This window comes from Sander lucioperca, chromosome 1 (genome assembly GCF_008315115.2).
Source record: "Sander lucioperca isolate FBNREF2018 chromosome 1, SLUC_FBN_1.2, whole genome shotgun sequence".
NCBI classification, from domain to species: Eukaryota; Metazoa; Chordata; class Actinopteri; order Perciformes; family Percidae; genus Sander; species Sander lucioperca.
Window position 1 is genome coordinate 17129375 of NC_050173.1, and position 21998 is coordinate 17151372.

General features: G+C 39.1%; 2 protein-coding genes, 1 long non-coding RNA gene and 1 other non-coding gene across 5 annotated transcripts in view; 1 reads left to right on the forward strand and 3 right to left on the reverse strand.

The window, feature by feature from the left end:
* Positions 1-5186, reverse strand: part of LOC116046307 — a 61552-nt gene extending 56366 nt beyond the window's left edge. The window contains exon 1 of the long non-coding RNA XR_004104104.2: positions 4966-5186. This is a non-coding gene — a long non-coding RNA (uncharacterized LOC116046307). The remainder of the gene's footprint in view (positions 1-4965) is intronic.
* A 2039-nt stretch (positions 5187-7225) lies between these two features.
* On the reverse strand, positions 7226-10960 carry LOC116046304 (proteasome maturation protein). The gene is made up of 6 exons (XM_031294623.2): positions 10779-10960; positions 10363-10460; positions 9265-9325; positions 7957-8058; positions 7677-7770; positions 7226-7576 (listed from the first exon to the last, which is right to left on the reverse strand). Exons 1-6 carry the CDS (start codon positions 10848-10850, stop codon positions 7509-7511), a joined length of 495 nt encoding a protein of 164 aa, XP_031150483.1. The 5' UTR covers positions 10851-10960; the 3' UTR covers positions 7226-7508.
* A 90-nt stretch (positions 10961-11050) lies between these two features.
* Positions 11051-11122, forward strand: trnac-gca. Its single transcript has one exon. It is a non-coding gene; the product is annotated as a tRNA-Cys (tRNA).
* A 1971-nt stretch (positions 11123-13093) lies between these two features.
* c1h11orf65 (chromosome 1 C11orf65 homolog) lies at positions 13094-17156 on the reverse strand. Of its 2 annotated transcripts, XM_031294620.2 has the most exons (9): positions 17071-17156; positions 16316-16406; positions 16124-16216; positions 15996-16049; positions 15698-15895; positions 14974-15104; positions 14018-14164; positions 13847-13902; positions 13094-13193 (listed from the first exon to the last, which is right to left on the reverse strand). In XM_031294620.2, the coding sequence occupies exons 1-9, from the start codon at positions 17073-17075 to the stop codon at positions 13126-13128; spliced, it is 843 nt and encodes a 280-aa protein (XP_031150480.1). In that variant the 5' UTR covers positions 17076-17156; the 3' UTR covers positions 13094-13125. The 2 variants fall into 2 exon arrangements, with proteins under 2 accessions (XP_031150480.1, XP_035855528.1); XM_035999635.1 differs by lacking the exons at positions 15996-16049; positions 16124-16216.
* Between the last annotated feature and the right edge of the window lie 4842 nt (positions 17157-21998).

Below are 21998 nucleotides of genomic sequence, written 5' to 3' on the forward strand. Positions count from 1 at the left end.
CCCTCTGAACAAACTCGGTTTCAATCAAAATCACTTCTTGTAAATGCATCTCTCTAACATCACCATGACTATGTCTTAACTGCAGTTCTTTATTTTCATGATCCATCACAGCAGGGGGATGTTGTGTGATGGGAGACGGATTAGTGCTGCTCATACAAATATACTCACACTGATCAGTGTGCATAAGTGTAAATAAGTTCAACACCACACTATCCATTTCAAATTAATTTCTGATGGACATCTTGTATCTCAAGGGTTGCATTGTACCCAAACAAGAGACTACAGCCACGCAAGCGGCTCAGTGAGCCTGTACTTGGGCTAACGTCAGCACGCTATGCTGTCATGCTCACAATGATAATGTTAACATGCTGATAAAGCAGGTATAGCAGACATCGGTGTAGTTTAGGGGTATAGTTATAGTTTCAGCGGTTGATGCATTGACTGTATTAGTGAAGCCAAAACATCTTGAGCGCCCCCTAGTGGCTGACTGCAGTATAAGTCAGAAATCCCACCCCCTCCATGTTGGCGGATGGGACAAGGTGCCAAACTAAAAAGTCAAAGTACACACCAAATACATTTTTCCCAAAGACTCATGATCATGTTTGACCACAGTTTCAGTGTTCCATCCCTACAGTAAATAAATACATACAGGGTCTCTTGGGCACACGCCAAAGTGAGGTATGATTGTACTCTGCTGACTACACTACTCGATAGATTACACCGCAAGGGTACTTTCAACTCCATGGGAATTTAAAAAGGAGCACGCTGCAGGACTTTTGTTTATGACATGATGAATTTATTCTTCGACTAGCAGTCAAGAACAGATGTGCTGGGAGGTGAGGTGGGGGTTTACATCACCATATCAGCAAATACAGAGTGTGATTGAAAGGTTTTCGGTTTCATAAATACAGGTAATATTCTGGATTCACTTAATAATGAAGGTAAAATGGCTCCTTAATGGTCCCTGTGAGAATAAGTATTGTACATTCGTTCTATGTACATATCCTGTAGGTGTAGAGAAAAATGAATAGGTGGTGAAGATCTGTGCATAAACAATTGTCTCACAATCAAATACTTATCCTTAACTTTAATGACTTCATACGTTTCATAAGAACCGACAACATAATCATTCAGTGGAATCACCTCAGTTGACTTGTCTTCTTTCAAACCTCGCCCACTAGCTCAAAACTATTTCTAATTACTGAGATGAAGTCTGTAAACTGTATTCATTAACGTACAGCACTGGCAGTTTTTACATCATCCTGGTGTTAATGGCTTCTCAGCTTAAGGACTTCTATATTTAAATGTTATGTTGTACATATTTTTACCCTTCAGTATGGACAAATGCAATATTTTAAGCATGGTGTCTACTTTCAGGCATTACATTCACATGCCATATAATCTGGATTTGCACCATGACATTATACATGCATTGCACAATCTTAGTGCACAAGTCACTGGGGATTGGACATGCGGGTGAAAACAGATCTAGTGTATTAGAGTATGTATCATGGCTACCAGCTGCCCTGAGCTGACCCAGTGTTATTTGTTGTCAAAGGCAGCATCATGAGCTTTTAAAAGCCTCGGGCTAAGATGCTTTTCAGCTATGTATGAAAAGTGACATCAGGCTGTCAGTCGAGTCCCCTCAGGCACGAAGACAAAATGTCCATAGCTGAGCCTTTACCAACACATGACGTGTTTAAATAGTGTGCTGGATCACAAAGTGGGTTAGCGATGAACTGGAGGCCAATGTGAGCAGCTCAGTGTGGATCAATACTGCCATCTAGTGGTTAAAGAGTGGATGGGAACTGAGGACATTATGATAAATGATAACAAATCACAAATGATAACCATTTATACAATTTTTATCTGAACAAAATAAGAGAAGTGTTTAGTTTATCTTCAAACTTGACTCTTGGAAGACAAAGAACTAGTGCACTAACATTGGATACCATCTGTCACTTCTTATGTTAAAGTGACAATCCACCGATTTTACACCTGAAGACCAGTTTACTCTTCATCATTAGTCCTGCTCAGCCTGGGAAAACTGTTGTATAATGTCTTATGTGGCTCTAGAGGAGATTTGGAAAGTCATAGACAATGACCCTGATGAGTAGGGTTGGGCATCGTTTGGATTTTAACAATTCTGATTCCAAGTGCGATTCTTCCTTTCGATTCCGGTTCTTATCGATTCTCGATTCCGATTCTTTGAGGGGTGGAGTTGAAATGGGTCACATGCCTATTTTCACAAAGAAGAGGAAAGTTTTATTTTGATTCAATGGTGGTTTGCAGTTTTACAGCTTTTTCAATGTAAAATAAAGCCACACTAGAGCGCTGCTTACTGTGCTCCAAGGCTGCAACACAACAAGCGCCTGACCGCTTCGGAAACCAAAACTTGTGTATATTAAATTAGGAAGCGATGATCGGATTTGAAACCAAATCCTCTAAACGATTCCAATGAAGAAACGATTCTACTGGAATCGTAATTTTTGAAACGATTCCAAGTAGGAATTGGTTCTCCATGCCCAATCCTACTGATGAGGTCATTGTGATGTCACCAGGGTTATTGTAGCTTGGCTTGGGCTTAGATAATACAACACTTTAACAGAAAGCCTATGTTACTGTACATCCTGGAGGGATGTAGTTTGAAAGACATGGGGAGGAAGGTTTGAAAGATGCTGTGTTGCTTATGGGAAAACTTAAATACTATAAGTCTAAATCAAAAGGCCACTAATTGGGCTGCTCAGTTTACAGAAATAAACTTTATTTTCTCTTGTTAATCTTGTTAACCCTCCTCATCAATTTTACTGAATGTATTGCATGTGGATTCTAACAGGTTACCAATTTGGCATATGTTGCTTAATAATAACCTGCTTTAAACAAAGCTAAAATGTTCTGAATCTAGAGTCCATGCAAACAGCAATAATAACATTTGACCACAGTAGGTCAAGCTCCTTATTATCACACAACAAATATGAAGCCTATCAAGAAATACTATCTCAGGAAGCCCTTACAAGCCACATAATAATCTGCGTTTGTTATGGTGTATCTTCTCCAGACTGTCGGTGGGTTTGAGAAAATGGATGGATAGGTAGCAGATAGGGAGGGTCAACACAGCTTAATTGTCTGTGTTCAGTGTGTATCTGGCCATTTAGGTTTAGTCACCACAGTGTGAAAAAGTGCAGGACCATCAGGGCATAACCTTGTATGTATATAGGCTACAGTGTGTGCAGGCTTATTGTGATTTATATTGCCTTTTATTCCCTTTATAAACTCAGGTAATGTAACCAATCTGTTAGTTCTGTTTTTGTTTTTTTTATTTAGGGTAGCCTATTTCTTTTTTTCTGTTTATTTCGGTTTTTTTATGTAATGTTTAAATGCATTTCTTTACCAAATATTATATAAGCACTTTGAGTTGCAAGAAGGATCTCTGAATCGGGCAAAACCTATGGGTCAAACAACCAGAGCAAAACAAGTTCAGGTTTAAAGTTGTTCCATTGCGCATGCGTCGTATCGCCGCCTGCTACTGCTTTATGCGTTATTAAATAAAACAGACGTCCAGCCTACTGGACAAAGCCACCATCAACTTACTGATTAGCTGTTGTAACGTAGCGACTGCTGCTTGATCTTTGTGACCTGCGTGCGTATCACTGACTGTATAAATGGTGAATACGAAGACGGATTTCTCTCTCGACACTTATATCATCTTTGACCAGTCAGCCGTGCTAGCGTCATAAATAATTACATTTTAATTATCAAATAGAGTCAGATCATCGTATTTTTGGCATTTAGACCATAGCTTAGACTACAGTGTATTTGTTTAAAAGTTCATACAAATACCAGTACTTGCTGCTCATATATGCTTTGTTTAAACGTTAACTCCTCCCGTGACGTATTTTCCCAGCATGCTCTGCAGGCCAGAAATGTGTTTTCAATATGATGATTTCAGGCTTTAAAACAGCAATAGATATATAGTTTTGCAACGAATATTGTTTATCGATGTCTACCCAATCCAGTTCCGTTTGTAGACGGCCATGTTAATACATTACCCACCGTGTGTGAGACACAGGTAGCAGGTCCGTACTATAAATACACGGAGAAATAACTTCCCCCTCGGTTGGTCCGATGGCGGTGAGATTTCAATTGATTGCTACAGTGAGTTACAGAACCTCTACGTTTCTTCTCTCCCCTCCCCCACCGCCGGCTTCGACCATCCTTTTGACCGTTTTAAATTCATTGTTTTTTAATATCATAACTAAAGCGAAATTTCACATATTGAAATAACTCCGACATTAAAGAAAATACCATTGCTCTTACAAGAAAACGCCGTTCAAGCAGCATATGGTGGTTGTCTACAGAGATCAGTATTTTGCTCAAGTAACAGTAAAATTACTATGGTGTATGAATGTATTCAGATAAAAACTAAAGAAGTAGGTCCGTTAAAATTTAACTTTTAAAGCAAATACCAATTTAAGGCTAAGTTTCAAATGAATGTGCATTAACATGTCAACATTATGCACTAATGGAACAGCATCCCAGTACAGTTCTCCAAACCAACAAAACATTCCTATAATAAAACGTTAAAAATGTGAAACCTGTGCTGTGCATACAACTGATTATCAATTATAAATATAGCCTACAATATCTTATAGACTCACGAGAATTAACCAGAAAAGAGAAAAAGACAACACTCAGATAACTGACGAAAAACGACCAACAATAAATAAAAGGTCTATGGACACAGCGGCTGGTGCAACAATAATTATTAAGCAACATAAATGTTAAGTAGCTGTCACTTTCAACAGCAGAATGAATAAAGCACCACAAAGGCAGCCAACACAGAGAAGTTAGGAGAATAAAAACTCCACAGCAGCTACGGCCCACAAACACACTTTAAAGCACAGTGACTAGTTTTTACACACCGAGTGGCACACACAATTAAATGAGTCATGTTGTTGTACTCACGTATTCTATGAGTCTCTTGCACCGCGAATCTGCTCCAGGTTCAACTCCCCTGCTCGTTCATCGTCAGTGCAGAGAGCAAGCACTCGGCCTCTGGCTGCACTCCTACAACTCTCACTGTGGAAGACATGCTGGAGGATCCACCATGCTCATGTTAGCATTGAGTATTTTACCTTCACTCATGCACCTGTTGGTTTACGTATAATTGCGGGTGTGTTAGATTTGGGTCACTTAACATGCTGGCTGGGTGGTGCAATGAACTTAAGATGCGGCCTTTTTGCCGAGATACAGTACTGCTAATCTTAATCATAACCATAGACTGTATAATATATACAGTCTATGATCACAACCAATAATGACCATGCTTAGCCTGGCAGAGATAACTATTGTTCAGTTTAAAAAAAAAAAAAAAAAAAAAATCTTGTTTGCAAAACATGAAAGAAAGCAACTAATTAATGAATTGTTTATAAAATGTTTTAAAAGTTGCCCCATGAACTCTTAAATAAAGGGGAACATGTTAAATGTATAGACCATTTCCCAGTTGTAAAAATAAACATTCTAAATGGCCCCAAGTTGATTTCCTGTTGCAATGTAGGTGAATGACATGACAGGATATTTTTTTTTATCTATGACAGGAAGTTAACAAGGGGCCAGGCTGTTGCCTAGCAACGGAATTCCATTCGAAATATGCTCTCTAAATATGTCTCGGGAGATAAATAGTGTAAATTGGAAAATAAAGGTCATATTTTGAAAAATGAAATCATGAAATTCTCATTTTTGCCTACATAGAAATAGCAATTAATTAATCGTTTTCAAAATATTTACATGTGCTTGCCCATTTAAGGATTAAATGAAAATCTTGTCTAAACGATTTCCGTGGAGACCAAACATAGCAACAATGGAATGCTTTAAGTGAGTTCTGTCAATGTCTCTAAGGTGAGATGTGTCTGTCAGGACACACCTCACCCTAGAGACATTGACATGCTGATGTCTGGACAGATATCGAGTCCACACATCTAACTATAAAGAACTTTACTATGTTGACCGCTGAGCCCCTATAGCCAAATGTGGAAGAAAAAATATTTTACCCATAGAAACCTCTGTAATGGTGACATGTGAAAATGAGCAGAAAAACATAAGCAATTCAATGACTTACTTAACATAATAACCAGTAGCCTATTTGCCATACGATATTTTACTTTTTGATCTTCCTTCATCAATGACATAACACTGTTCATATTCTAAGCTGAATCTACTCCTACTGTATATGTGCTATTACAATTTCAGCACCTGATCGTTTAAAAATGACCAATGAGCAGATATTTTGTTTGTGGGATTTAACAATCCCACAGGTCAGGGCTGTCAGGGCTTTAAGCCAAGGACCCCCTACTACATATTACTTATAAAATTAGGTTACACATTAAACTGGGCTTACAATAACGTGTAGAAAGGCCTAAAGCCTTTATACATACCTTTTTTTTTTATATATTTATATATTTTTTAATAGCCTAATAATTGTTGGCATTATTTTATAAATCATGTTTTAATATTAAACATACATGTGGCACAGTGAATCCTTAGGATGAAGTAGATCTGTGGATGGCTACCGTAGTGACTACCTGACCTACAGGCCAGTAAGCCTATCATCAGTGGGGATTTACTAATGTTAATTTTGGAGAGAAAAAAATTCAAAAATGAACTAGAATTTTTGAAAAAACTTTCCAAAATTAACTATGATTTTGAGGCGCCTCTGCATTGACTCTGAGGACCCCCTGTTGAAGATCCCTGCCATAGGTGGCTGTTTGTCACAGATCCAGCACTGTAATGGACTGATAAAGATGTTGATCATGAGCTGTAGTTGATTACAAACTAAAATATTATGGACAGAAAACCCTAGTATCATACCCCAGCTTCCAAGCAGCTCCTCTTACAGTGGTGCAAACACCACAGTGGATCACCTTCACTCATTGCTTTCATGGGTGTAACTTATCAAGGCATGACAGCCTATCACTTACATTGTCAGTAGAGTGTAACACATTAGTACAATGGCTAGTGTTGCAATGTCGCATTAGTGGCATCAAACAGCAGAAAACTATTAAATATCAGATTCATCTTCACAGATACCCCACATTGTGAAGATTAGCATTTTATAAAGATGTAATAACATTCTGTGGCCTGATCAAGTTTGTCTGCTATGCCACACAATTCTAGATTATGTGATATATATTCTTGCAAGTTAAATAATTTGTAAAATGAACCCACATCAGGAGGAAGGTTATGAAGTTTATTAGAAATATCAACTGGATTGGAATCATACAAAAGCAGCACTGAATGCATGTCTGAATGATGTTCAACACTACAGATCTAAGTCATTTACAGGGTAACCCCACACACACACACTGAGTCCCTCTCTTTCCCAAAAGATTTCAGACTCAATTCTCCAGAACCAGAGTTGGTGATTTTTGATCCAATAAACAAATGTATGCAGACAAATAATAAACCTAAATCTACGTGTGTAACTATGTATTGTGTGTGCCAATCTTCTTTCACAACAGTCCCAGTTTGTATTCCACCATCATGTGTGGCTCGCCCATCATTTCACTCTGGGTTGGATCTGCAGGGTAACAGGACACAAACACAGAGTGGTGGTTAGAGCTCATAGTCAGACAGTTGTGTGAATGGTTTTGTAAAAGGTGAAGGGATGAGGCTCTCACCGTTGAGGATGTCCTCAAAGCCGATGGACTCGTCATTGCCTCGCAGCGTATCCAGAGCCAGGTTTGAACTCTGTAAGAACGGCAGACGCTGGATCTGGGAGGTGGAGGGACAGAAAAACATCAAGATTTATGGAGAGAGAAGAAGGACTTAAAAACAAACACTGAACAGGGAGAGGAGCCAAAGGAAGAGGGCTATCAGAACTGGGGAGCTGGATTACCGGGACATGAAAGTGTCCCGGTAATCCAGCGAGAAGGTACACAGTGTGTGCGTGTGTGTTACCTGTCTAGCTGCCCTGTACTCCATCTGCAGCTTGAGTGGAGCATGAAGACCCTGGATGTTTCTGAGAGTGGAGAAATTCATCTTGTCCTGGTTCGGCTGGAACTGCACACCACAGAAACACAGACAAATGTTTAGCAGCCCCCGGGACAACAGAGTCCCGGAGAATTTCCACCATTAAACTTTCACTTGTTCCTACTGCTACTGCTCTGCGTGTGACAAATAAAACAGGGCCATCGGTTGTGTAGTTAAGAGTAAAGACATTTTAACTTAACATGAATGTACAGGTAATTCGGTTTTATTGTTAAAACACAAAAAAGGGAAGATTGTTTTCTATTTTTATTTCCCCTATTATAATTTTTGTTAAAATGAATATAAATATTAAATCCTAAAAATAACAATAACAGTTTACATATATTCTAATGGTGCAAAGATGTGTACGACAGACATTTTCACAGAGTAGAAAAGGCACAGGTGTGATTAATAACATTAACTAGGACTACATAATTAGGTGAGGTTGGCGTGGCACACTGCGGCCGCCTTGATCTCGTGAGGTTATCGTTGCCCACGTGTGCATGACGCCAAGTCGGACACAAATCTAACCATCATGCATTGGGCGGCGATCGCCGGTGATTGATTCTGCGCAGGCCTGGCTCATCTCAAACGAGCCTAGTGTTAGCGTAGGAGTTCCACCTGTGCTTAGACCTACTACAAGTCAAAAAGTATGCTGTTCAATAGTCCTCAGTGTGTAGTTGCCGCTTTTGATGACTCTGTACTAGGACTGGGTACCGAATTCAATACTTTTTAGGCACCGACCGAATTGCCTCCTTAGTAATCGAAAAATGCCACATCATTCAACACCAAATGTCAATAACCTAAGGAGTAAATCTCATCAGCGTCAGTGAGCCAATAAGCATTCAGCATGCTTCTACCAATATCTAATAATGCTCGCGATTGGCTGTCTAACGTTACACGTCGTAGAGGCAGGGAGAAAAAAACTCTACGTTATGCACAGAGGCTACACAACCGATGGCCCCTCACGTAGCAGGAGCTAAAAAATAAAAAGATTTGTGTCGTAATGTGTACTGTTGGAATTTATTTTCTGTTAAAATGGATTTTATAAAATTGGTATCGAAAAAACTATCGTTCAGGAACCGGTATCGAAGTCACGGTATTGGTATCGGTATTGAAATATTTTGACCGATACCCAGCCCTACTCTGTACACATCTACACAGTCCTATAAAGAAGAGGTCTAATAAAGTGAATTGGGTAGGAGCTCTTATTTTTCTCTTACAATTTAGATTACTCACATTTTTCTCTGACAGCTCCAGTGGGTGGCTTGGAAGGAGCTCATTCTTTACGCTGGTAAAGCTGCGTAGCAAAAGAAGAAATACTATAAGCAGGTGAAAATCCGTATTATGTAACTTGCGTTTCATTTGGTTTCAAGGCTGGGAATATTAAAAGTTAACACACAGCAGTCCCTCTTGAGAGAGAAAGCTGTCACACAAACGACATCTTTGTCTTCTAACACGTAAACATTTAAGCTAATCGATGATCCACACACGTCACTATTTTATGCAGAGGTCACTCTCCAGTCAGACATATAGCAGTTATTAGGAACTTGTAAAGTAATACAACTATGTCACAGCCTGACCAAAAATACATTTTTGAAGCTGATAACAACATCGACACAGATATTATTATCAAGATATGTGATGAGCAGGATATTTAACAGTTGAAAAAAAATTAACTCAGTCCTCTCTGGTTGACTAACTGTAATGTTGTTGTTTTTTTTTTTTAATTATCTCAATCATATCTATGGGCTTTTTGTCCTGCAATTACTTGTTTTTTTTATAATTATTTTTATTATTTCCATCAAGAAGTAATACATATACCCACATACTGTGTATTTTCATACTCCAATCAGAGTACAACTCCTACTAGTAACAGTATTCCTCTACTCCACGGGATCTTAAACCACACTCATGCATGCTCATACTTTTACATACACACCTCCCCAACCATACACTCTCCATGCTTCCACTCATCCACATATACAATTTATCCACATTCCACATATATCTTTCACATTTTTGACACACAAACTCAAACACACACCAACACACAGTTTGACACACAAACCCAACCACCCACACACAGAGAATAAATACTGAAGCATAAAGAGAATAACGTGAGTGAATAACTAACGTTACAAATTGTGTCATATCAAGTTGTTTCCAGTATTCATGTCAATTTAGTGTCAAAAACACAACTAACACGGTTATTTTAAACAGAGTCATAGCTGTCTGTCCGTCTGTACGAGCATGGTAGGGGAATGTAATAGCTATTATACATATAACGTTAGCTAGGTGACACCAGATTAGTTTTAATTGTGGCAGTTGTCTCACCCGCTACGCAGAGAGTCCTGCACTCCATAAGCTCCCTGGGGACATAAGCCTGCCACAGGTACACTGTCTTTCAGCTGAGAGCGGAGTCCTCGAGTATTCTGTAACAAACAAACAAACGATACACATTCACCGTTTACAATTGGTAATATTTAGTTTGGCATACCTCAGTTACAAACACCGAAATCTAAAACCATCTTTAGCCAGCTTCATGAGCCTCATAGCTAAGCGCTAACTAGCATTAGCTCGAGTGACTAATCAAATTCACAACTACTGGATTTCAGAGGACACAAAGACAGAAGACAAAGGTGTGAGGAGGTGAAATAAATATGCACATAACTATAGAAAACAATATCATTGTAATTAATACGGTTACGATAGCATAAATTACATTACATAAGATAAGACAGCAAGCATACCATTGTGATTCCGTTTCTTCCACTTTCTTTTCGATACACTGTATTGCATATCCGGTTGGGTCGCGTTTTCATTACGACACATCCGGTACAAACCGGCGTTAATTTACTTTTACAAAAAAAACCGTTGTATTTTGCATCCTTGCACTTTACGCTGTAGCTGGATGGTTTTTGATCCGCGTGTGACAGTTCTACCAAATTATAACACAACAAAAGATGACACACTTTGGTCATAGCTATCTTTATAGATGGTGCACAAAGCGCTTATGATACAAGGGGGTATAGCTCAGTGGTAGAGCATTTGACTGCAGATCAAGAGGTCCCCGGTTCAAATCCGGGTGCCCCCTCTTTTCGAAAAAGTAATGTACACTTGTTTTGTCACTGATGATCAGTGACAGTGAATACAAAATCGTATAACTATGTTGTACTTGTGTAGTCACATTACAAAGCTCTACACACATATATATATATTGTCTCAGTATCTTTGGCAGTCACATTGTTTTAACAGTTTTTGGGTAGAATTGTGAGGAAAATAATTAATAATGTAGAAAATAACTTTTAATGGTGACATTACAGGCAAAATGTTCCACTAGCACAGAGGTCGACATACACTTAGTTTACTATATGAGTAGAGTAATCCAGTAATCCAATATTAGGCCTATGTCGGATATTCCGGTAGTATCTCTGGCCCAAAATAAAATCCACACAGACACAAGCCTATTAAAGATAGTCTTTAGGGACCGTTCGGTATTTATGGAATGGACCACCGGAGGAAAATAGGGGAGGGTCATGTGTTTTTATTTTTTGCTGAGGGGAGGTCATCCAACATTTTTTAGTCCAGGGGGGGGGTCACCCAATTTTTTTATTCATGAAAAGAGCAAAATTTCAAAGTGGCTTGTTTGGTGCATATTTATCCATGTAGCTCTCAGTCTCGGCCCCCTAGCAGATGGGTCTGACCCCATACGTGGAGTTTGCTGGGGGGGGCAGGAGGAGCACTGTTACATTTTAGTTGAATTTAAGCGTCTGTCTATTGCGTTCCAAAACAGCCGTGCCGCGATTGGATTTCATAAGGGCGAATTGTTAAATTGTTACAATGTAACTTAAAAACTTTAAAAATAAACATATGTGTTTTGGAATATAATGTTCAGCTTCGGCAGCTTTACCTATGTGCTAAAATATACAATGACGATAGTGACAAGTCCATAGCAACCAGTGTTGAATTGGTTATATCCCAGCGTCCTTTGCTGAATGGTCTCAATGTTTTATTGTTTTATTTCATGTGAATAGTTTACTAGAGGAGTAACTTAGTATTTGAAGTAATGCAGTAATGCATGAAGTGTGCATTTAGTTTCCATGCTTATTGTGTTTCCACAACAATGTTAGTGAGTAAATCTACTGAAATGGCCACCACAAAAAGAGAAAGCAGAGGTTAACTTGTGCACATCATGGCTGTAAAAATCAAATGGTGTGTGTACTTCTTTGCTAAGTGCAAACTTGCACGCGAGAGGAGGGTCATGGGAAAATTATTACTGACGAGGGGAGGGTCACGTCTTTTTAGGTTAGAGGCCACAAAACTCCTCCGGTGGCCCCTTAATTAAATAACGAACAGTCCCTTATTATAAATAAAATGAATGGCAGAAAAGTAGGCACATACTGAAGTCTCCAGTGAAATGTATCCATCACATCCTTGTATTTTCTTTTTATTATTCCTGTTCATACACTTCTAACATTCAAAGGTGGGTGTCACAAAAATTGAGCAGAGCTCATGATCACTTCGTAGACGGTGACATCTACTTATCTAATAATCTCTGGAAAGTCCATCTTCTATTTTTTCAGGTACTCAGCAGTGGAAGCAGCTCCTCCAATGTCATAATGGTGTAGGATCCATCCACAAGACACAATATATTGAGTAACATGACATAATTAACATGACGGGGCATCACAAAACATACAATGACAAAAGAGAGTGTGTTGTTGAGTGTTGTGTAGGGTGTGTGTGTGTGTGTGTACAAGGGGGAGAGGTTTAAAAGATAAAGAAAGAAAGAGAGAGGGCAAAAATATAAGAACTTTTTTTTTTCTGGCAGGGGCAGTTGATGATAACCTCTGGTCTGACCATTTTTGTTTATGTTGTTTTATTATGGAGACAGTGATCACCGTCCTCCACCCAGGCCCTGGGGAGGAATCTAGCTAGCTAGTGTCCCATCTTCCAGATATAGTAGCGTTGGACTGTGGAGAGGACATGTCATGCTTGAATGCTAAAATGTATATAGCTGCACAAATAGCACATTAGCACTGGGGTGTTTTTTTTTTTTTTTTTTTTTTTAACTTAGATTATTTTATTCTGGTTTACCTAACTGTCTTCATCAGCCTCAGCAGCCAACCCATGGAGATCTAACCAGGGTGGATATGAATGAACATCTGTCATCGGAGGAGGCCAAGAGAAAAAGAGACAAAGGACAAAGGGAGAGAAAGAAAAAAAAACAGAATAAAATAAGAGCAGATCAGTGGCAAACAAAACCATGGTCAGCAGTAAGTTCCGCAGTAGGTGAGATATACACTGATGGAAATACAGCCTGGGTAGTCCTAAACTTAAACAGCAGATGGCATTACAGCATATACTATAAAGCAGGGGTCTTCAACGTTTTTTAAGCCAAGGACCCCTTAACTGAAAGAAAGATGGAGCAGGGACCCCGTACTACATACTGTATATTTTATAAAATAAAGTTGCATATTAACTACAATAGCTACAATAACGTGTAGGGCAGCCTAAAGCATATAATATTAAGCTTTTCAGATTAATAATTGTTGGCATGATTTTATAAATCATGTTTTAATGCTAAACATACATGTGGCACACATCTGTGGATGGCCTTAGTGACTACCTTGACTTGACCATGTTAAGACTTTTACAAGTTTTGAAAAAACTTTCAAAAATTAAAATAAAAATTAAATAATTTTGAGGCCCCCCTGCATTGACTCTGAGGACCCCCTAGAGGTCCCGGACCCCCCTGTTGAAGATCCCTGCTCTAAAAAGCATTAAATAAGCAGCAGCCATCACTACACATGTTCACCTCTGCTTGGCTCAGAGAAGTAACTGCAGGCCAAGGTGCTCCACTCCTGCATATACCTGCACAGGCAGAAGAGACAATTATCTTACAAAATGATGATAATTAAATCATTTATCTATTCAACAGAAAGTATTAAAATGTCACAAGGTTTCTACGAGTTGACGGTAAGCTTACTCGTCAAAGTTGAGAGCTTTGGCCCAGGCCAGCAGCTCTTCATCTTCTTTCTCTTCAATGGAGTCCATCACTTCCTGGGCTGAATTCTCCACCAGCGTCTCCATGTGTCCGTGCACCGTTTCAGTCTGCAGACGGCCTTGGTTATACCTGTATGTCATGGAGAGAACACACAAACACTTGTACACAGCACTGCACAGAACTCTGCCTTAGATGTGTATTCTACTCGTTTTGTAATAGAACAAAGGGCATTAAAAGGAGATTAAAATATGTGGGAATAAAGTAAAGATAAACAGAAATGCCCTAACAGGGGCAATGAAGCTAACAGGAGATTCAGGAAGATGTCAATTGATCAATCTATACACACTCACACATTCCTGGGGGGAGGTCCAATCAGCCAAATTAACAGAAAACAACTGTGTGGGTGTTCAGAGTAACATCACTTTCTGCCCCGTATGTATCCCCTACATGCCCCAAATATATGCTGTACCATCTCTGGCTGTTGGCACGGCTCGCATAACCCGGTTGGGTGCTTCCCCAAGATGTATAATGTGCTGTTCAGATTGGTGTATCCCATTCTCATTCTGCCAACCCATTCTACCTGTTCCCTCCTATTCCTTCCCTTGCTTGAACTACTGCTCATTCTGCTTTGTAAAGAATAAAGGTGTCTTTTGTGTCCTGCTCCCATTATTGTTGCCATTGCTGGTTTGTTGTTTCACTAACAATACTTTTTTCCTTCAGATTTAGATATTTTTCCACATCACCTGACTGTCTCACCCATCGACACGCCTGTTCCCACTTCACTAATCAGCAATTTATCTTTTAGGATGCTTAGCTCTGTGACTGGAATGCAATAATAATGCATAATAGACACAAACTGAGGCTAGCATGTACCGTTATCCTGTAATCACGGCTCGAGGCCATTGTTGCACAGCAAGAGACACACGTATAAAACTCACATCTGCTTCATCCATTCAATTTTCTTCTTCTTCCGGAACTTGTCTATATCCTGTTGCCGCTTCAACCTGGAATAGTGAAAGTCAATTTTCTTCTTAGCACTGATCTCTACGGGCTCACTAATGGGAACCATCTATCAAAGAGAAGAAGCACATAAACACAGACTTCATAACATCTGCTTTTAGTGGCTACCAGTTAAACCTATATCTCACTTTGTTTTTCATTAAATAAACAGTGTGTGAGAGAGCATTATGTTTCAGCTAGTCTCGCATTGCCAGACCTTCCTCCACTGCAGAGGAGGGTCTGGCTAGTCCACACAACATTCCGGGATGGGAGAAAAACGTGCTCTGGTTAATTGGCCTTTCTTTAAACCAATCACAATCGCTAAGCGCGGGACACAGGTACGGTGCCTCTGCAAAATAGCCTTGGCAAGGAACTTGTTTTGGTGGAACATGTGCACGTAGGGATGCGAGCTCTGGAATTAAAATGGCTGTTGAATGTGTGATGAGAATTTTATTAAAAGAAAAGATAAATATATTTTGACTGTCGGTTCTAGCTCAGAGGAGGTTTCCCGAATCGACCGGAATTTACAATGCCAACACAAAGAAAGCGGAAGGTGAGGGACATCCGGCGGAACCTCCGGCGGCACCGGAACAATCCCGTATATGAAACATCGTCGATATAGACTATGTTTCAGCAGACAATTTCCTCTGAATTGTTCTTCACCTTGCTACAGTAGAGCCTCCAGTTGTTGTTCTCCATGCGCTGGTACCATCCTGATCTGTCCTCCTGCATGGTCTTGGTCTGTCCGTACACAGACTTCTTAAGGTCCAGCTTGGTGTAGTCCTTCGGGCTGTAGGCACACACATCCGTGATAGGTCGATAGGTGAAGATCTTGTAATAGATGTTGGGAGGAAAGGTAATCTGAAGGCAAAGGTATAAGCAAGATGTTAGCAGGTACGTCTACATCATCATTCACATATCTGTCGAGTCATTTACCGCTATTTCCCTCTTTAGCTCTTACCCCTCCGAGTCGAAATCTGACGAACACGCCAGCAGCAGCATCCAGCAACTCTGTCTGCCACAGGAAAAATCAAATCTTAACAATAATTCCACTCGTTGTTTTCATTTTATAGAGAGCATTGTTGCTACCTCCCGAGGATTGACTGTTTTGAGGATCGTTCGTGGATCCTGCCTGTTGCAACTGTTGATTTGGTCTCTGAAATACTTGAAGACCTCTCTGTACTACAGTTTGGGTAGGAAAAAGAGTGTTTAGTTTATGCCTGTTGACTTTAAATTGCGCATGTACAAGAGTGTGTGTGTTCCCACAGCAGCAGCACCCACCACATATCCTCTCCAGGCCTTCTGAATGATTCTGGCTGCTATCTGCTGCAGTTTCTCCTGTAGGGGCTCCTGGGGACCGTCTACCTGTAAGCTGGAGGTAGATTTAGAAATGAGAAAAAAGGACGAGAAAATGAGAAGGCAGACAGTTGGGTGCAGAAATATTTAACTTGTGTTACTAAATCTTTAAATATTTCTTTTAAGGAGCCCTGTTTTTATGAAATTACATTACATTTAGGCTACTCAAGTACTGTATTCAAGTCAAGTCTGATGGTATGAACTTGTACTTTCATTTTCTGCTACTGCTATACTTCTACTGCACTGGATTTCTAGTCCACTACATTTATTAACATTTATTCATTTATTTTTTTTATTTTTTAACAGATTTAAGATTTTAAATACAAAACGTGTGATCATTTTGTAAAATACCATCAATTGTTACAGATGAATTTACTCATAAGTCTATAAAGTAGTTTAAAAAATTAGCTCCACCTGAACTGCTACGAGATTAAAATGCTGCTTACAGTAAACACTGTAAGAAATTCTGTGAGTTAACTTAGCTAGCTAGCTAGCTAACGCTAAGACGTCCTACAACAATTGAAAAGCAACTTAAAACATAGGCTAACTTACACTGTATTTGATTACCTAGCTACATGATTTGATATAGCAAACGTTAGATTTAACAGTTTACCCTGACTTAAAAACATTGTTATGTTGCACACACACCTAGTCATACAACAAGAAAACATTAATATTACCCCATGACTTCCTCTGTAATAAAGTGTCTAACTTAAAAGCTGCCTCTTAACGCGGGTTGACACATTATTACATTGGGTAACCTAGCAACATAGTGATTACAATAAAGAATACGTTTTCCGGAATGTACTTTCAAAACAAAAGTTATTGTCAATGGCGGTCAAGGTAATCAAATACCTCTACATTCCTGAGTCCAAAAACAAAACAAAACAAAAGAACACAGGTAACTCATTTTTTAAATATTTATATAAATGCTTTTTTTGTCAAGACAACTTCACTGTCTGAAATGTCCAAAAAAATTTATGCTTTTATTTTGAAGCCAGGGGTCATCTGCCATCAGGTAGTGGATTTAAACATTACACACTAAAATCACAAACCAGTGCCAAACAACAACATTAATTGTATAGAGAGATCATTTGATCAAAAAACAATTGATTTGTCAGTGTCTGAGAGGAAAATAAACAGACCTGATTAATATTCAGTGCAGGTCAAGGTGAACAAAAAGACATTTTAACCCGTTGGCAGTGCTTTTCTTTGGCTTTCCATGACTCACACATTACATATTACTGTGAGCGACCTAATGTGTGCACCACACATGCCGAATCAGTAAGGCTCTTTTGAAATCTGCAATGAGTAGCTAGACCCTCTGCCCCCAACCCACTCTCTCAGTTAGTCTGTAGTGTAGACAGTGTTATGCAGTGTCATCCCCAGGCTGTGTGTGATCTTTCTCTCTGGTTATTTAAGCATATGCAGCAAATCAGACCTGTGGATGATGTGGTTTAAGTGGCTTTACATGTCTGTAGTAACAAAGGTACTCTGACAGAGAGTAAAGAAACACTCAATAGCATGTTGATGTGCATGCACACACATACCTAAAGCCTAAACACACACGGACCTCGATCATGCACTCTGTGATTTTCATTTTCACAATTAGTATAGTTTTTTACGGCAGTAAAATTGATATTTACAATCATTTAAGAGGCTGGTTGCAACAAAATGTCCGTGAAGGAAAATAAATAAATAAATAACATCTCTGCCAGATTTGCCAGATTTCCTGGCAATATAAAGTCTGATGCTTCATGTTTTCAGTGGATTAAATGTTATAAAGACCAGTCAGTAATTCGTCACAAACCCAAGTGAATCAACCCAATTACAGCTGAATCCAGTGATATACACAAATTAAAGATTCAGTTTCAGTTTCTGCCTCCTCAGCTGTGACAGTTTCAGACTAAACATTTAAATCAAATGGAAAGTGAATTCACTCCCTCTGTATTTATGAGATGCTGGATATTCAAATGTACATGTTTGTGGTTCACAGATAACACGGGCGTTTGCCCTATTTGCTCTCCAAACAGCGTGTGCTCATAATTCAGAACCAAAACGGTTGCTTGTATGAATTGTTAAATAGACAGATGTCCATTATGCAAATATCCACAGAATGCATTTCCTCACCAAAGCCTGAGGGCATGTAACAAAACTCAATCCACGCTTCCTCAAAACAGAAGTATTCCTCTATTTTCAGTCTATTTATTTTCTCCATGATCTGTCATCTTGACTCCTACAAGGCCAGACATTTGGCTGCATGGCTCCCAGACTTCCAGCACATAGAAGAAAATAGTTTATGCATTCATACTTTTCAAAATATAACTTTTGGACATAAGTTAATAACAAAATTTAGATTTCTGAATTATGTTTTTCTTGAGTGCCTGGGTTTGACTGACAATGTCAGTATGACACAGCTCTACTAATTTGTTGATGGCTTAGTATTTGAACTAGTTTGGAGTTGGTTGCCAAGAACAACAGCAAGCCACATTACAGACATAATGAAAGAGTTCAAGGGTGCAAGTCATAGGGACCTGATGAAAAAAAAGAGTTTTTTAACTTCACGTAGCAGAAAGAGGGAGAGTTGATCATTATTGTGTGATCTGCACAAACTGAATCCAATATGGTATTCAATTTAGCGTCTCACTGGTCTCTATGGAGTAGTGTGTAGCAGAATACAAATTTGTATGTGTGGAATAAAAAGAATATAGATTCTGATTGATTTACAGATGTCACTGCCTTGCGTATCATTATGCTGCCCTTTCCCTGTCACTGACACACCCACTGATGAGAAGACAGGAAGACATACTGTATGTGCTGTGTCCTTGAATATAAGATACAAGGACAAAATTCATATTCATAGCTGAAAATACCATTATCATGGACGTCCCCTTTTTCATACCAACTCTGCATATTATCTAGGTGTGCCAAATTTAGACATGTATGTAATTTAGACTGCATGTCACTGAATGATTTATCTCCTACTCACTCCTCATCAGCCACACACAGTAGCTGTGTTATTTCCTCTGTTGACTTCTGACTGTTAGGATTTTATTTCTGTAATGGTGTGAATGGCTTTTACCCCAGGGCCCATTATAGACGACAGTTATGTTGATGGTCTGTCATCAAATGGAGACGCTTTGTCTTTCCAGACCCTCATTAAACACACCAGCAATCACTTTATGGAGTTCACACGGTCAAGGGGGAATTGCATTCTTTCACAGATATCCCAACATTTACGTCACAACCTTAGCTTCAACAGTCCAACCCCAGAGCATTCCTCAGGGCAGTTTGTTCCTACTGCAGAGCATGACTGCAGCCTGGAGACCTCCCGTCTCATGCCTTCCGTCTCTTAAACACTAGGGGGCAGTATAAGACTAATGCACATGTTTCAAAGGTGTAAAGACAGCTGGGAAAACAACACAGTTACAATAAGCTTGTAAATTATATAGATTGCAAAAATATTAGTTCTTACTCATACAGTGTGTTTGGATAATAAAACCCATAATGCACCCATTCACTCTGGCAGTATGCATGCATCCAACTATTTTCTATCCAGGTGTGGGTTGTGGCACTGACATGTGCTATAGCCTAAACAAGATTGTTTCGGGGTATGATCATGCATTCTTAGCTCACCATAACATAACACGCATATCTGGCTTAAAATTCAAACATGGACTTTTCCAAAAGCATGAATGCTTTTAAGATCATCTATCAGACGTGGGGAATACAACAGCATTGCTGCATTTATCTGGCTGGAGTGAACAAAGAAGTGTTATGAATAAGGGACGTCAGTGCAAAGAGAGCTTATTAGAATTACAACAATTATTATTACATAGATCCGTGATTCCCAACCAGGGCCCAGGGAAGCACGTGGAAAGATTGTGCAGTAGCTCTTCTTATTTAAAACCATATAACATGATTTGGTATTTATATATATACACACATTTGTATTTAGGAGGAAAATAACCACACAAATGGGATAACAAATGTGTGCAGATCTTGAGCATATTTATCATCAGAATACCAGAATTGAGGGTTTAAGGATAGAAGATGTATGCTGTGCTGTACAGATGGTAAAGCTACTTGAAACAAATGTATTGTTTGTGATTTTGAGCTATATAAATAAAATTGACTTGACATTAAACTACCAGCTACAATAGGCTGACTGCACAGGACACGCCTCCCACTAACCCCTAAGGCCCTATTTACACGAAGGGAAGACGCAGATATTTTCCTGCGGTTTGGCCTCTCATTTACACGAAAACCCTGTTTTTATCACAGAAAACGATTATTTCTAAAAAACATTTTAGAGACATACATACCAGCCAGTAGGAGCAGTTACACTCTTTCTCAATTCTACAGATGAATGCAGATTCAAATCTTTTCTCAGTTCTAGCTTGTCACATGAAATGCTTAATTACTAATAATAATTGGTCCTGAAGCAAGAGCCCCATGCACGATGAAGACGATCAAATCTGCCAGGAACTGTTGCCAAAAGGCTTTTGAGGGATGAACATAGCTATTACTTTTTATATGCATGCAATGTCAAGAGTGAAATTTCAGCAAAGCAGAAGGTCAGGTAAAGGTATTTTCTTTAAGAAGAATGGTTTATAATGTGACTCATGTTTTCCAAGATCAAATATAGTTTTGCCTTCTCCTTTTGATCTTGAGTTCTACCACATTCTTTACAGAAAAGAAAATTACAATTTCAGAAAATATAAGAATGTGTGTAGTGCATGTGAGCTCATTTAGTGTACACCAACCTACAAATAACTTTCTGTGCTCACAAAGGCAGGAAGGAGAAGATTGATCTGGAGTTTATTGATTTTTATTGATTCAGCGACCGATCGAGACTTCTGTAACAAAAGTTATGAGAGGTAGAAAAATTACTTTTGTACTGTGTGTTGAACACAATCAATCATTTCCAACCACCGATAAATCAGCTTGGCTCATATCAGACTTGGATACGATTTGTCTTGATCTTGTAAAAAAAAAAAATACAATGTTTCTATTTAACGCCATCATTAAGTGAACCAAAAAGGCACACACTTTGGGTTTGCTGGGAAGTCCTCCAGTGGCAGACTGTACATCAAAATGACAAGAAATAGATGAGATGCTACTGTACTGACCTTCAAGAAGTAGCAGGGATAGAGAGAATAATGCAATTCACTTCATCAGAGCACTTCAGCGCTTACACACTTAAATCAATATGTGGGACAAAAGACCAAGCTTCCTCCAATAAAACTAATAATAGACTCAGAAGGGCAGAGGCGGAGGTCATACAGTTAGATCAGTGTGCTCATAGGTTGTCCTTTCATTCTCCTTCTTCCTCACCAGCTTTATTGTTTGCTCTTTTTATCTTGTTTCTTTTTTTATCTTTATCTTTTCTGCAGCCTCTCTAATACCTTTGACTCTCCAGCACTGTCTGCTCATTTTCTCTTTTTCCTTACGTCCTCTTTCCTTGTGTCTTTATCTTCCTAACTTCTTTGTCATCTGAGAGTGACAGCACCATGTGCCGTCTATGGTTTGAGGCTACAACCAGCTTCCATTAATGACACTGTTCTTATCTCTCTTCACTCTGCTCATTTTATTTTTATGTCTCACT

Coding starts and splice junctions, on each gene's coding strand:
- c1h11orf65 (XM_031294620.2), bottom strand. Junction 16,050..16,123: donor AAACAGTCAATCCTCGGGAG/GTAGCAACAATG, acceptor TTCCTGTGGCAG/ACAGAGTTGCTGGATGCTGC. Junction 13,194..13,846: donor CTTCTCTGAGCCAAGCAGAG/GTGAACATGTGT, acceptor CTCCGATGACAG/ATGTTCATTCATATCCACCC.
- LOC116046304 (XM_031294623.2), bottom strand. CDS start 10,850: ATGAAAACGCGACCCAACCGGATATGCAATACAGTGTATCGAAAAGAA. Junction 10,461..10,778: donor GAAGAAACGGAATCACAATG/GTATGCTTGCTG, acceptor TGTTTGTTACAG/AATACTCGAGGACTCCGCTC. Junction 9,326..10,362: donor CAGGACTCTCTGCGTAGCGG/GTGAGACAACTG, acceptor TTTGCTACGCAG/CTTTACCAGCGTAAAGAATG.